At 41.2% G+C, this 15,615-nt stretch overlaps 2 protein-coding genes across 7 annotated transcripts in view; one reads left to right on the top strand and one right to left on the bottom strand.

Annotated features, from left to right (window-relative positions):
- TRIM55 (tripartite motif containing 55) overlaps nt 1-5,153 on the top strand; it is a 77,119-nt gene extending 71,966 nt beyond the window's left edge. For 2 of the 6 annotated variants that reach the window (XM_004372552.2, XM_004372554.2), the window contains one exon: nt 4,125-5,153. In XM_004372552.2, coding sequence (XP_004372609.1) covers nt 4,125-4,247 — 123 coding nt within the window. In that variant the 3' untranslated portion in view covers nt 4,248-5,153. The remainder of the gene's footprint in view (nt 1-4,124) is intronic. The other 4 variants (XM_004372556.1, XM_004372553.1, XM_004372555.3 and 1 more) reach the window with 3 other exon arrangements.
- Nucleotides 5,154-6,464: 1,311 nt separating this feature from the next.
- CRH (corticotropin releasing hormone) lies at nt 6,465-8,053 on the bottom strand. The gene is made up of 2 exons (XM_004372551.1): nt 7,888-8,053; nt 6,465-7,107 (listed from the first exon to the last, which is right to left on the bottom strand). Exon 2 carries the CDS (start codon nt 7,091-7,093, stop codon nt 6,509-6,511), a length of 585 nt encoding a protein of 194 aa, XP_004372608.1. The 5' UTR covers nt 7,094-7,107; nt 7,888-8,053; the 3' UTR covers nt 6,465-6,508.
- Between the last annotated feature and the right edge of the window lie 7,562 nt (nt 8,054-15,615).

Below are 15,615 nucleotides of genomic sequence, written 5' to 3'. Positions count from 1 at the left end.
CATTTGACTGTCTGGATCATAACAAATTATGGATAATTTTGCAAAGAATGGGAATTCCAGAACACTTAATTGTGCTCATGAGGGACCTGTACATAGACCAAGAGGCAGTCATTTGGACAGAACAAGGGGATACTGCATGGTTTAAAGTCAGGAAACGTGTGTGTCAGGGTTATATCTTTTCCCCGTACTTATTCAATCTGTATGCTGAGCAAATAATCCAAGAAGCTGGACTATATGAAGAAGATGAGGCATCAGGATTGGAGGAAGACGCATTAACAACCTGCGATATACAGATGACACAATCTTGTTGCTGAAAGTGAGGAGGACTTTAAGTACTTACTGATGAAGATCAAAGACTAGAGCCTTCAGTATGAATTGCACCTCAACTTAAAGAAAACAAAAATCCTCACAACTGGACCAGTAAGCAACATCATGATATATGGAGAAAATATTGAAGTTGGCAAGGATTTCATTTTACTTGGATCAACAGTCAATGCCCATGGAAGCAGTAGTCAAGAAATAAAAGGACATATTACATTGGGCAACTGTGCTGCAAAAGACCTCTTTAAAGTGTTGAAAAGCAAAGATGTCACTTTAAGGACTAAGGTGTACCTGATCCAAGCCATGGTATTTTCAATTGCCTCATATGCATGCGAAAGCTGGACAGTGAATAAGGAAGACCAAAGAAGAATTGATGCCTTTGAATTATGGTGATGGCAAAGAATATTGAATATACCATGGACTGCCAAAGAACAAACAAGTCTGTCTTGGAAGAAATACAGCCAAAATGCTCCTTAGAAGCAAGGATGGGGAGACTTCATCTCATGTGCTTTGGACATGTTATCAGGAGGGACCAGTCCCTGGAGAAGGACAGGAGAAGGACATCATATTTGGTAAAATAGAGGGTCAGCAAAAAAGAGGAAGACCCTCAATGAGATGGAATGACACAGTGGTTGCAACAATGGGCTCAAACATAGCAACAATTGTGAGGATGGTGCAGGACTGGGCAGTGTTTCATTCTGTTGTACATTGATAGGGTCTCTACGGGTCGGAACCTTGTTGATGGCAGCTAACAACAGCATTAATCTTTATGGAAGCTGACTGCCACATCTTTCTCCTGCGGAGTACTGGTGGGTTTGAACTCCAAAGCTTGGGTTAGCAGCCAAGAGCTTATCCACTGTGCTCCCCAGGTCTCCTTCTATTGTAAATAGTTCATCATAAACAATCTCACAAGTCATTCGGCATAGCAGAGGAGCCTCTTTACTGATGTAAGAAAGACAGAAGAAAGGAAATGAACATTAATAAAACATATGTGAGGTGTGTGCAAGATGCTTTGTGCCTATTACTTATTCAGTCTTTTCGACAACCTTGTGAAGTAAGTTCTCATTTCTAGTTTACAGGGGAGAAGACTAAGGCGTGGAGAGGATAAGTAACTTGTCCAAGTTATGCAGCTAATAAGCAGTTGGTCTGGGATTCAAAATCAGGCTAAGCCTCTTTGCACAGAACTTCCTCGCTAAGATGGGTCGTGGGTCTTTCAGTTGATAGAAACAAGGCCAAGGACATTGTGTAATCACCTAAGCACACTCAGGATAACCCCAGTACCTCTTGACCCCCTTATGGCTCTGGCCTTTCTTTTCTGAAAGACAACATCAGTCCATAGCGTTTGGAGGAGAAATCTAACAATTGCCTAGAAACATAGGGATTTAAAAGCAGCAAATCCAAACTGTCGCATCACAAATTTTGAAGGCTATGGGCTATTAACAGCTAAAAAGTTTTAAATGGAAGACAAATTTTAAGACCTAGTACAGAAAAGAGCCCTGGCGGCACAGTGGTTAAGAGCTACAGCTGCTAACCAGAAAGTGGGCAGTTCGAATCCACCAGCCACTCCTTGGAAACCCTATGGGGCGGTTCTACTCTGTCCTATCGGGTCGCTACGAGTCCTAATTGACTCAATAGCAACCGGTTTGTTTTTTGTTTTTTAGTGCAGAAAAAGCACAAAAATAAAAGCAATCTCAATGGCTTGTTAGACACCAGCAGTTTCCCAAAGATTATATCCCTTTACAGAAAATATCTTAAACTGATTTTACCCTTTAGTTGTTCCAGAATAGCTGCCATGGAAGTTTCCTCTAGATTAGGGATTGGCTTCAAGAAAACACCGAAACCCGTTGCCATTGAGTTGATTCCAACTCATAGTGACCCTATAGGACTGAATAGAACTGCTCTATAGGGTTTCCAAGGCTGTTATCTTTATGGAAGCAGAGTACCACATCTTTCTCCCACAGAGTGGCTGGTAGGTTCGAACCACTGACATTTTGGTTAGCAGTTGAGTGCTTAACCACTGCGCCACAAAGGGCTTCCTCTTCAAGAAAAAGAGGGTACAAAATGGACCCTAGGCCTGCTCGCCTAAGCAGAATTCATTATTCACTTATACAGAATGGGCATAAAAAAGTCTTTAACACCCATCAGTGATATGCCCAAATCATTTGTTTGTTTTAGCTTTGGTGAGAGCAAGATGACTATGATGGGGAAGAGAAGAATTTAAAGTTTACAAATATGCACAAGATTCTGTCAGGATGATGTTTATTCGACCTCAGTTTCAAGGACATTGCGGTATCTCACCAATTACCAACAGAATCCAGTAACATCTTTTTTTAAAAAGCTCAATTTCACTTAATGTTAAACTATTCCTTCATCAAAAACTATATGCTTCAGTTTTATTCCACTGGGGCTAGTATGATTCCCTGGCCCTCTGAATCTTCTATCAGGGAGCAGATAAGGTACTGGGAAGGATAACGCTCTCAAAGCCATAAACACTTCGAATAATTTTATTGGTCTCGAAGCATCACCTCAAAACATGTATTTAGAGTGAAATCTAGTAAGGTGCAAGCACTCAGTTTTCACCCTATGCTATTTTGAGTGGCAACAAAACAACATATTTAACCAAAGTTGTGCTTTGCCTGGGCCAGGCATTGTATATTCATATAGCAGCTCTGCGAAATCTTCTGAGCTGAGTGCATGTGACCACCTCATTGCTTTGAAATCAGCATTCTAATCCAGTGGGGTGGTGAAGTCATCGGAACGTGTTTGTCCATCTTCAGTTGTTCTCCTAGAAAGAACTGTGTGTCATGGTGCTTTTAAATGTAGGGAGTTTGAGTCATACGTCAAATGTATTTCAGTGAGACTTCTTTATGATTCTCCCTCATTCCATGAAGTCATGTTTTAAACCCCCAAACACCATAAAGGAGTTTCCTTATGAGATTAAGTTGATCAGTTACTTCAAAATCTATGTCTGTCAGATATTTATAAAGATAGCTATCTTTTTAGAAATATTGATAAGATTTTATTTCATGGAGAAAAAAACTGCCTTCATGATTTGCTCAAAACTAAGCCTGCAGTTTTGCAAAAATTATACTAAGGGTGTGTATGTATATGTATATATATGTACGTACGCACTCACACATGTACACTGGTGGTTCGCTGGTAGAATTCTTGCCTTTCATGCCAGAGGCCTGAGTTGGATTCCAGGTCAGTGCACCTCATGCGCAGCCATCACTCTTCTCTCAGTGGAGTCTATGTGTTGCTATGATGCTCAACAGGTTTCAGCAGAGTTTCCAGACTAGACTAGGGAGAAAGGCCTGGAAATCTACTTCTGGAAAAAAAAAATATATACACATGTATATGTATATATATTCACATCTTGGTAGAAACTTCTCACTTTAGCAGTGAAAAGATTATATTAATATGTCCTGGAATATTATTGTGAGTGTGTCTGCAGGCTTTTCTAAACCCAAACTCTTTTTAGTTTCAATACGATCTTCATCTCAGTAAATCACATACAAGTGGACTTGTAAGAGAAAATAAAAAGTAGAATAGCCTGGACTGTTTTTTCCAAGAACTTTCCTCCACTGCATGCAATATTCTTGCCCCTTTTTGGATGGTGAGTGAATTGCTTTCATGGCTCTTGGCCATAGCCCAGATAACCTGAGCTTGCTTTTCATCTCTGATAATAATTATGTGCCATATAATTATTATTTTTAATCCTTTCTCCTCAGTAGAGAAGTGGCTGGACCAATCCTAAAAGGACAAGCCCCCTCTTCCTCTAATTCCCGTTTCTTCTGTTACAGATTGGAGTTGAGGCCCCTCCTCTCCAGGGACGAGCTGCAGCTTCAGGGAGCAGGGAGGGAGCTGATTCTGAGCCAGCTCGCCACATCTTCTCCTTCTCCTGGTTGAACTCCCTGAGTGAATGATGTTCATTCCAGCTGCTGCCCCTCTGTCTGCCTGGCAGAGATACACAGAGGCAGCAGGGAACCCAGATGAAATTAATTTGATGCAGATGATGAAAGGGACCTCTGAACAGGATTTCTGGGAAAAAAAAAAAAACCCAAAACTTTAATTCCAGATGACTTATCTAACATATTGAGAGAAAATAATACTTTGAGAAACTAGTTGCAGAAGGCATTGGAAAAAAGAAACCTGATCTTATACAAATCTCCTGTCGGGTGGGAAGCGTGATGAAGGGTGTATAGGTGTGGTATGTGTGTTCGGCATCAGTAGGCAAGTGGTAGTTGTTGAAAAAAGTGGGCACTATGCTCTTGTCTCTAATAGGTACTGGCTTTTTGTTATTATATCACAGTAGTTCTTTTCCCCTTTCCTCTTTAACGATGCAGCTGGTCAGTGAAATTCAGTGTTAATTCAGAAGTGACTGATTTAGCAATATACGGACAAAAGGTAAATCATTGAGGTATGAAATGTTTCACAAATGTTTCCTCTTTTCCATAATGGATTCTCTGGATGTATATCCAGAAATGTTCTTCGAATTTGGTGACACTTTCATAGTCAGGAAGGTGAAGGTCTAGGACATCTCTTGTGACATTTTTTCTAATCTCAGTTTTAGATATTCAGATATCAGGCACTTTAATTGAAGAAGACCTTACAGCGGGAACTGTCTCTGTTTCATGTATCCACTGAGGCACCAGTTCGGTGAATTGTAGAATAACTGCGTGTATTTAAATATATATGTATACACACACACAACACACCCACACACAGATATGTGTTTGAGTCATGCTTATTTGTCCTACCATCATCCCTCCTTCAGAACATAGTATAACTCTACTTTGTATAAACTCTGAAATAAATGCTGTTTTTAAAAATGTAGTCTTATACTGGTTTAGTTGGTGTTTCATATTTTCTTATGAACCTAATCGTCAAGTGTATTTAAAGCAGCCCAAATTACTTGCTTTTCTTTCCCAAATTGGTTTTGAAGTATTAAACATTCGATTGAATTTTTTAAGCTATAACTAAGCTACCAAAGGAGAATGCATTCTAAAAAGCATTAGATGTACTGTTCAATTTTAGAGGTGCACAGTTTATATTACTAAGAATTCAAGTGATTCGGTTGGCATAGATAAAAATGTGGAGGGTATCTGTGAAGTTATAAAAAGCCAAAATGTCCTTTGAAGGAAAAATTCTCACAAGTGCCATTTTATAGCAACTAAATTTAGCTGTTTGAAGTGGAGATGATATTAAGTTTCTCATATTAGAAGTAGGCATTGGGAAATAGTTTAGGGAAAAAAAATGTTACGGTGTCCAAGTAGTATCTTGATAAAGTGAGTCTCGCTCATAGGAAACAGGTGGCATTTTGGCAGTAAATTTTGGAGCAATACCCTGCCTCGACCCTTCTCCTCTCTTCCCAATTATTTTACATCTTATAGCTAATCAGATTTAGATGTTATTTCCATTATGGATCAGTCCTTCATTTATAGAATTACCAAGTCTTAGAGCTGGAAGCAACTTTCCCAATTAACTCAATCTCAAAGGAATTGTAATCTGAGGTAGAGATGAGCCCAGGCTGATTACAGATCTGTGAGAGCCACTGACATTGTATGTCTGCGTTTTTAGTAAAAACTAAAATGCAGGGAGCTTTTTTGTCAGTAATGTTGTTTAGGGGTTTTGTTTTTGTTTTTTATTGGGCTGGTGACAGCTTGAGAATGTTCCTAGCTGAGAATGTCCCGTGCCTGAGGAAAACTGAAATCATGATTACCTTTGCAGCTTTTATTAAAAATATAAATATTCAACATTCTCTTACACAATCGAATTGACCAAGGATTGGAAAGATGTTTTATTACTGAAACGTTTACAAGAAAAAGTTGGTTCAAAAGAACTTACAGATTTTGCATCCTCCACCCACCCAAGAGAACAGCGTTACCCTTAGCTCAAATCTCCCGTGTCTACAGTCTGGTTAAACACCGCTAAAGAGACCTGGAAGTGAAAACTAAAAGTAGACAATACAAATAACATTTCTTTTGTTGTTACTGCACGTGATTACACTTTGTGCATGCTAATTGAGGATTATAGGCTGTCTTGCTGTACATCCTCTATGTTTCAAGCTATATAAAAATAAACAAATGGTATCAGAGGAGTGCTATGGTACAGAATACTCTATTTTTGTTATTTTTTAAATATTTTTGTGCTAAATGCAGAATCTCTTTGGCCGCACGGACCGTTTCTATTTCCCAATAATCTCCATCAGTTTCCTGTTGCTGTGAGCTTGCTGGGCTAACTGCTCAGCCTTGGCGATGTCCAGGACTTCTCGGAGGAGGTGGAAGGTGAGATCCAGCGAGATGGGAGCCTCCTCCGACCGCCTCTTCCTCTCCGGTGCCTCCTGGTGGCCGCCCAAGGTGCTCTCTGCGCCGCGCTCCCCGGGACCCGCGGGGCTGTTGAGCGAGCGCCGGGGCAGCGGCAGCTGCTGCCGCAACGCGCGGAAAAAGTTGGCGGCCGCCTTGTCCCGCGAGCGGCGGCTGCCACCGGCGAGGGGTGAGGAGGTGGGCGAGACGGGAGCAGCGGGACTCTGGTTGAGGTTCCCCAGGCGGAGGAAGTATTCTTCCCCCATGCGGAGCAGGACTGGCCGAGGCTGAGGCTGCTGGGGCTGCTCGGGCTGCGGCTGCGGCTGGAAGAAATCCAGGGGCTGGGAGTACTGCGGCGCCTGGCGGGCGCCGGAGGCGGGCCCCCGGCTGAGGAGGGCCCGGCATGGCGGGCAGGGCAGCAGAGCCACCAGCAGAAGGCCCGCGGACATGAGCAGCGGAAGCCGCATGTTAAGGGCGCTCGCTGCAGCACAGAGGTGGGCGGAGGGCAGAATGAGAGAAGAGAAGAGAAAAACGAAGAGTTGGTTAGAGTTTAGCTCAAGCAAGAGATGCACTCGGAGGTCTAGCCCTGCACGACACGCAGAGAAGTGCCCGGCTCTGGCGGACTCCGGGGCGCGAGCGGGCGCTGTCCGTGGTGCTGAAGCGCCAGGTCTAGGACTTACGGGGCTGGGATATTAGGGGAAGCAAGAAAGGGGACTTCTAGGGCTGGGATCATAGGGGGAACAAGAAAGGGGCTTCTACGGGGCTCGGTGCCAAAGCGCAGCCCCTCACCAGGCTGGAGTGTCACTCCTCCTTTTGAGACCCCCGAAGGGGCGGTCCCTGAGTCCTCTACCTAATGATCCCCAAGACTGATTCCCTGTGCGCTAGAGAGCCACAGATTTAAGATTTCACCCGCTGGGAACCTCCTTTTCCGGATGTTTCTGTATTTCCCCTCAAATTGAGAAGTACGTCCTGCTCACCCTCCATCCCCACCCTTTCTTCCATCGCTAGGGAGTCGGGGTCGATTGGAGGCTCGTCTACACAGCCAGCGAGCCGCAACTGGCAGGTCAGGTAACAAGGAGCAGCTGTCTAAGTTTGCTTTTCCTACATCTCAGCTACTGTTGGAATCCTGGAGGCACAGTCAACGAACACACACACGCACACGCATACACGCCTGCACAGGGACAGCTGGCTCCGCAGCGCACACCGCCGCAGCTCAAGCAGCGCAAAGTTGGTGGCGCGTTTCCGTCTAAGCGCTCCCTACCTTCCAAGGCGCTTCCGCAGGTGAGCCGGACAGCTGCCGCCTCTCTGCAGAGGTACCTCTCCCCGGGTTTTTTCAGGAGGTTTTCTTCCCTTCTCCTTTCTGTTCCCACTCTCTTTTTCTTTCTCTCTTCACTCTCTCTTCAGTCTGTCTACGGACTTGGGCTCTGAGTTTCTCCACACCAGAGCCTGAAGTGGGATTTTATAGCGTCGACCCTCTTCAGAAACCACGCAGCATTTGCCTAATAAGCTGACGCTCTCTTGACAGCTCGATTGCGTGCTGCCTCTGCTCCTGCATAAATCACAGGGCCCTGCCAGAGAAAAGAGGGGCAGAGTTTTGCTATCTCAACACCGAATCTCACATCCAATTATATCAACAGATATTTATCGCCTCCTTGGTGACGTCAACGAGCCCTAAAATGGAAGGGCTTCTTATGCCTTGTCCATTGACAAAAATTCTTGAATGAAATTTCCCAAATGTGAAAACATACTGACCTCTTACTACGAAAGGCCAAACTGGGGGTCGGAAAACAGCGAATGGAGGGGAGAAGAAGGGAAGTGCAAGGGAAGGGAGGTCAATCAATGCACAGTCCTGCGGGGAAAGCAGCGACCAGTCATAGGGGTTGGATCTAGATTCCCCTCTTCCCTCTCCCTCTTAACTTCTCTGACCAGCTGTCTCAGGCAACACCTCAGTATCTGAAAATATCCTTTTGCTGCAGCCAGAGTCCCATCATCTTCCTGCCTGGAAAATGAAGAACAAGGAGATAGATATCCAGTTCTTAAGCCTCTACCTGTTTTTCCTCCCCGGCGCAGATACAGGAATCATGGCCATGTGTTTTCAATGATGACAAGAGCTACTGCCGTGGTGAGGGGCACAAACCAGGGTCAGCCAGAGGGGCTTCAAAGCTTTTAAGTTTCCCCAGAGTCTTACTGCTCTTCCTTTGTCTCCCCTCTCAGAATCTGAAATTTGTCATGGACCTTTTTATTCCTAAATAATTAAGGAGACAAAGGACCAGTGAGAGGAGAATGAGTTAAACAAGCTTTACCTAGCTGTTGGTTAGTTCCCGTCCAGTCTATTCCCACTCATGGTGACCTCATGTGTGCAGAGGAGATCCGCTCCATAGGGTTTTCAAGGCTGAGACCTTTCAGAAGCAGATCACCAAGCTTGTCTCCCGAGGCACCTCTGGGTAGGTTCGAACCACCAATCATTTGGCTAGTAGTCGAGCTACTCAATACAAACCCAATGAGAGAAGCATCCATTCTAATTCCCTATACTATATTAGAAGAGATTTCAACTGCTTTATAACAGGACTGAATCCATCAGTTGCATGTTTTCCTTTCTTTTTTCATGATTTTATTCACTTTGTTGTTGATACACAGCAAAACACAAACGGTTTCTACACATATCACTTACTGACAGTTATTACATTCTTCGAGTTGTGTAATCATTCTCACCCTCTTTTTCTGAGCTGTTCTTCACACATTAACATAAATTCACTGCTCCCTAAGGTTCTTATCTAATCTTTCGAGTCGCTGTTGCCAATTTGATTCCATATAGATATTTGTTAAAAGAGCATAATACTCAAGGCAGACTTTTTTTTTACTATTTTAGCTAAATGATTGTTTGGTTTTTAAGAAGACTCAAGGGAATATTTTTGGTTTAAGTTTTAAAGATTACCTTAGGGCAATAGTTTCATGGGTTCATCCAACCTTCACGGCTTCAGGAAGTCTGGAGTCCATCAGAATTTGAAATTCTGTTCTACATTTTCCCCCTTTTGATCAGGATTCTTTTATGGAATCTTTGACCAAAATGTTCAGTAATGGTAACCAGGCACCATCCATTTCTTGTGGTCTCATGGCAAAGGAGGCAGTTGTTCATAAGGCAATTAGCCACACATTCCATATCCTCCTCCTATTCCTGACTCTCCCTCTTCCTCTGTTGTTCCACATGAATAGAGACAAATCGTTGTGCCTTAGAGGTCGCTTGCAAGCTTTTAAAATCCCAGGCACTATGCATCGAACTAGAACAGAGGCATTAAACATGTTATTAGGCCTATTAACTGGGATGTCCCATGAAACCATGACCCTAAACCTCCAAACCAAGAAACCAAATCCCATGAGGTTTTTGGTTGTACATACGCAGCCTCAGAAGCTACTGTTTTTTGTCATTGTTGTAAATATATCTATCCCACAACTTTTTCCAATTCAACTTTTTACATGTGTACAGCTTATTAACAGCAATTACAATAATTGGCTGTACTCTACCCTTAGTCAACGCAGTATTTCCATCACCATTAACCCTCCCTTTTCCCCTTCTTCCCATCCTGGATAACCACTAACAAGCTTTGTTCTCTATACATTTGTCTTTCTTGTCTTTTTATATAAGTGAGGTCATATAATATTTGTCATTTTGTGACTGACTTATTTCACTCAGCATAATATATTCCAGCTCCATCCATATTGTAGCATATATAAAGATTATGTTTCTCCTACTGGCTGAGTGGTATTCCATTTTATGTATGTACCACATTTTGTTTATCTATTCATCTGTTGATGGGCATTTAGGTTGTTTTGACTTTTGACTATTGTGAATAGTGGTGCAGTGAACATTGGTGTACAAGTAGTTGAGTCTCTGCTTTCAAGTCTTTTGGGTATATACCTAGAAGTGGAATTGCTAGGTCATATGGTAGTTCCATTTTTAGTTTTTTGAGGAAACACCACACTGTTTTCTATAATGGCTGTACCATTTTGCATTTCCACCAGCAATGGATAATGGTTTCAATTTCCCCACATCCTCACCAACTCTTATTATTTTCATTTTTTTTTTTTTAATCTTAGCCATCCTAGTGGGAGGGAATGAAAAGGTATCTCATTGTGGTTTTGATTTGCATCTCTCTGGTGGCTAATTATGCTGAGCATATTTTCATGTGTTTGATGGCCACTTGAATGTCCTCTTTGATGAAATGTGTATTCAAGTCCTTTGACAGTTTTATGATTGGGTTGTCTTTTTGTTGTTACATCATCAGAGTTTTACATATATTTTGTTTCTTAGATTTTTGTTGGATATATGACTTCTGAAGATATTCTCCCAGTCAGTAGCTTGTCTTTTCACTTTTTTGGTAAATCTTTTGATAAACAAAAGTTTTCAGTTTTCATGAGGTCCCATTTATTTCTTTTGTCTTTTTCTGTTTGTGCTTTTGTTATTATATTAGATAATCCATTGTTAAAAGCTAAGTCTGAAAGCATTGCCCCAGCTTGTTCTTCTAAATGTTTTATGGTTTTAGTTTGCACATTTAGGTCCTTAATCCATTTTAAGTTTGTTTTTGTGTATAGTGTGAGGTATGAATCGTGTTTCATTTTTCTGCATATAGATATCAAATTTTCCCAACGTTATTTACTGATGAGACTCTTCTTTCCTCACTGAATGGACTTAGCACTTTTTTCAAAAATCATTTGGCCAGAGATGTGTGGGTTTATTTCTGAACTCTCAGTTCTATTCCATTGGTCTATGTGTCTATTGTTATACCAGTACCAGGCAGTTTTGGTTACTGTAGCTGTATAATGTGTTTTAAAATCAGGAAGTTTGACTCCTCCTACTTTGTTCTTCTCTTTCAGCATTGCTTTAGCTATTCAGGGCCTCTTGCCATTCCATATAAAGTTGAGGATTGGTTTTTCTACTTCTGTAAAGAAGGTTGTTGGAATTTTTATTAGGATTGTCTTAAATCTGTAGATCACTGACTGGGTAGTATTTCAGTGATGTCACTAGAGTTTGTGTCACTCAGTATGGTAACTCATGGTGTCACTGCCCCATGGACCTCCTTCCGTACCAGACCATACAGAACCCTTAGTAATGTTTTTTGTACTAATGTTACTCATAAATCATAATTCCCATATATCACTCCTTCTTTTCCTTTAATTACTACTTCATTCGCAAAAAAAGTTATTGATATAGGTTCACAGATACTAATTACCACAATATTGTAGCTAAAACACAGAAAATTTGACAAAATCAACAACTATAAAAATACTGGCAGCAACAAAAACAACATTGCAGTCCTTTGGCAGGTGCAGGTGAAAATCACATATTCAAAGCATCATTGTAATTGGGTAAGAAGAGGGACAGTTCTGACTGGAGCACATTAGAGGGTTCAAAAAGTAAAGGAGCATAGAGTTTTAGCCTTGGAGGTATACTGATACATGTAAGCTGGGCTTACAAAAAATGTGTTTGTTGTTATAACTAATTACAGGAATATGCTTGTAAAAAATAATAATTTCTGCTGAAACAATACACAAAAATTTTATAGACAATAATTTTTGGTGTTACCCCCTCTGGCAGTGTCACTTGGTGCAGTCTGCATCCCCTGCGTCACCCCCTCCAGTGACACCACAGTAGTATTGACACCGTAACAATATTAAGTTTTTCAATCCATGAACATAGAACATCTTTCCATTTATTTAAGAATTCTTTAATCTCTTTCAGCAGTGTTTTATAGTTAATCATTCCTCTAATTTCCCTTTCAGGTTTCTCATTGCTGGTGTATAGAAACCCAGATGATTTTTGTTGTTGACCTTGAGCCCTGCAACTTTGCCAAACTCCTCTATTAGCTTTAGAAGATTTCTTGTGGACTTTTTGGGATTTCTATATATAGGATTATATCATCCATTAATAGAAATAGTTTTACTTCTTCTTTTCCAATCTGGCTATCTTTTATTTCTTTTTCTTGTCTTATTGCTCTGGCTAGAACTTTTAATGCAATATTGAATAGAAGTGGTGAGAGTGAGCACCCTTGTCCTGTTCCTAATTTCAAGGGGATAGCTCTCAGTCTTTCTCCACTAAGTAAATATTTGCTGTTGGCTTTTCATATATGCCCTGAATTATACTGAGGAGTTTCTCTTCTATTCTGATCTTCTGTAGGGTTTTCATCAAGAAAGGAGTTGGATTTTATCAAATGCTTTTTTTGCATCAATAGAGATGATCATGTGGCTCTTTTCCTTTGTTCTATTGATGTGAATTACATGTTTTCACTGATGCAAACTGAGTCTGAAAACAGATAACTTCATTCCTTTCACTTCCAAATGCTATCAGTATCCATGATATAATCCATATTAGGGGTACCCAGTTTATTTTTTTTTAACTTTTCCTTTTCCAAATTCAAATATGCTCCATGTGTGCCTGACAAATAAATAAATGCTCTCTGACACTAACACAGATGGGATGCTAAGCCAATAAAACAACACTCAGAGTTTGAGTTAAATTGACTCTATCATGTAAGTGGGAGGCAGTTGCCTCCAATTCTGCAATTCAAACTGCAATCCCAAACTCTACAGTCTGTGACTCAAATCAGCTTTCAGATAACCACCAGAGTTGTTTATCGGAAATATCTGTGTTCCTCATCTCTGGTTACCTCTGCTGCTTCCTTTGTAGTTAAAATGACAAATGATACAATGCATATTGCAATTCCTATTCAGATCTATACTAATTCACAACTGCTCTTAGAAATCAGAGGAGGGTAGGAAAGGTAATACTGGTTGTTTCCAGAGAAGTCAGTCTATAGTTGGATCGTTGCAATATGGAAAGTGATTGTGGCATAAAAGAACAGAAAAAGAAATGTGTCTACTGGGAAAGATGTGAACTGTTAATAGATCATGCTGTTGGAAAGTGGTTGGGATTCTTGAGGAAAGCTATGCTTTATGTTGGTAGAGGGATACATAGTGCCTTAGTTTTCATTAGTGTGTGCTTTTTTTCTCTTTTTAAGTTGGAACAGATCTCGGCTTTTTGACTTACTTTCCTTTGTAACTACTTCTTTGTCGCCAATGGCGTATTTTAACTTAGATAGCAATCCGGAGATGAAAAATTGACTTGGAAGGGTAAGTTGCAGTTCAAGATACAAAGGAAGAACTAAGAAAAGCGTAAGGGGTAAGATCCATGAATTTAGCTGGAGTGACCAAGGAGATTCCTCCAGAGAAGACACATGTTTTGAGCTCTCACTAACCCAATCCCCTTCAAGTCTCTCTCCCACTGGGCCACCTGGAGGATGTTGTTTCAGTATATCACCCTCGTCATAGTTAAGTCCTTGCCATGAGGTTTTCCTGGAGTTGGTTATTGGTGGGGGCCACAGTGGCTCTAGCTAGAGGTGAGGAGAAAACGGCCTGGACTTCAGAAGAAGAGGAGCTATGCAGAACAGCCCCTACTCACCCTAATTTTTCCAAAAGTTAGATCCCATCAAATCACCAAGTGTTAACATTAGAAGTGACTTGATAGGATCATTTGTTTTTTAAATAAGAACCAGAGAGGTTAAGTGGCTTACCTAAAGTCACTCAACTAGTTAGTGGTAAAGTCAGAATTAGAACCCAGTTCTCTTGACTACAGGGCTGTATATTTCCATAATATAACAATACCCTTTGGACATCCTTTTCCAGCAGACACACATGAACAAATTGTGGTGAGAAGATTAATTTAGAAAAAGCAACATATTTGCACAGCCAGTCTGGGGTACCTTTACTTAGACTTCCTTATGTTAATAAATCTCCTAAAACACAAGAATGTAGACATTCTCTGTGTATGCTGATTCCCTTGGCACCTGATTTAAAATCTCTGGGCACACACAGTACAATTTACCTTTCAGCTGAATCTTGTGGGTATGGCATGAGTTTTTTAAATGCATGACCAACTTGTGATACATTACTTTGATTTTCTACCTTAGTGCTCTTTGGAAAAAAGAGATCCTTTGATAAAGAGAGTAAGAGGAATTCTCAAAAAGATGATATAGATTTGTTATTGGAGAAGTAACGTATTACATGTGACTTATATGTACGGTAAATTAAATATCCAAGCCCATAAAAGTCACCACTGTTGGATCAGATCTTATATTTAGGAATGATAATCAGTCTTAGAAGAAATACAACAAGAATACTCCCAAAAGTGAGGATGGTGAAACTTTGTCTTGCTTGCTTAGGACACATTATCAGGAAAGATCAATAGCTAGAAAAGGACATCATATTTGGTAAAGTAGAGGGTCAATGAAAACAAGAAAAATCCTCAATGAGATAGACTGACTCAATAGCTTCAACAATGGGTTCAAACATATCAAAAAGCATGGAGATGGTGCAAGACTGGGCAGCATTAGTCCTGTTGTACATGAGTTGGAGCTGACTCTACAGCAACTAACAACAACAACAAGCTCTAGAAAGGAATCATTAAAGAAGTAATTTAAATGCTTTTAGATCAGGCAACATGACACTATATATAGGCAGAAACACCACGCTGTCCCTCCACAGCAAAGATCCCAAAAACTAAGCCAAACAGAGAAAACGGCAATCCTGAAACCCTAAGCATCAAATGAAAAGATAAAGAACTCAGCCAAGCACCAAATGGAATAAGAAACTGACAGAAAACAGAGAACAAGGAGAGATACATGCAGAGGTTCCCTATCAGCTAATGCAGCACGGATCCACCATCTAGGACTCCTATCGGAGATCAGTGAACAGGAGGAATGAGAAAGCAGTTTCACGGAGCTTCCAGCAGGAGACAGAAAAACCAGTAACCAGCGATATAGGCTTTCTCTCCCCCCACCCTTCTTCACCCCTACTCAGCCTCCTCTGCTTGCCGCGGCCACAGTCTCTTGCTGGGAAGCACCAGCTTCACCCCAGTGTTGCTTGGATTCCACCCACCCACACTGGCTGGCTCCCTAAGTGCCATTTGTTGGCTTCTGGTGTTGCTTTCTTCCATTTC

This window comes from Trichechus manatus, unplaced genomic scaffold (genome assembly GCF_000243295.1).
Source record: "Trichechus manatus latirostris isolate Lorelei unplaced genomic scaffold, TriManLat1.0 scaffold00018, whole genome shotgun sequence".
In the NCBI taxonomy this organism is placed as follows: domain Eukaryota; kingdom Metazoa; phylum Chordata; class Mammalia; order Sirenia; family Trichechidae; genus Trichechus; species Trichechus manatus.
The sequence above is the reverse complement of the archived record's forward strand: the minus strand, read 5'-3'. Positions and strand labels throughout refer to the sequence as shown.

What these genes read in the sequence shown, in the direction of transcription:
- CRH (XM_004372551.1), bottom strand. Translation starts at nt 7,093, where the DNA reads ATGCGGCTTCCGCTGCTCATGTCCGCGGGCCTTCTGCTGGTGGCTCTG.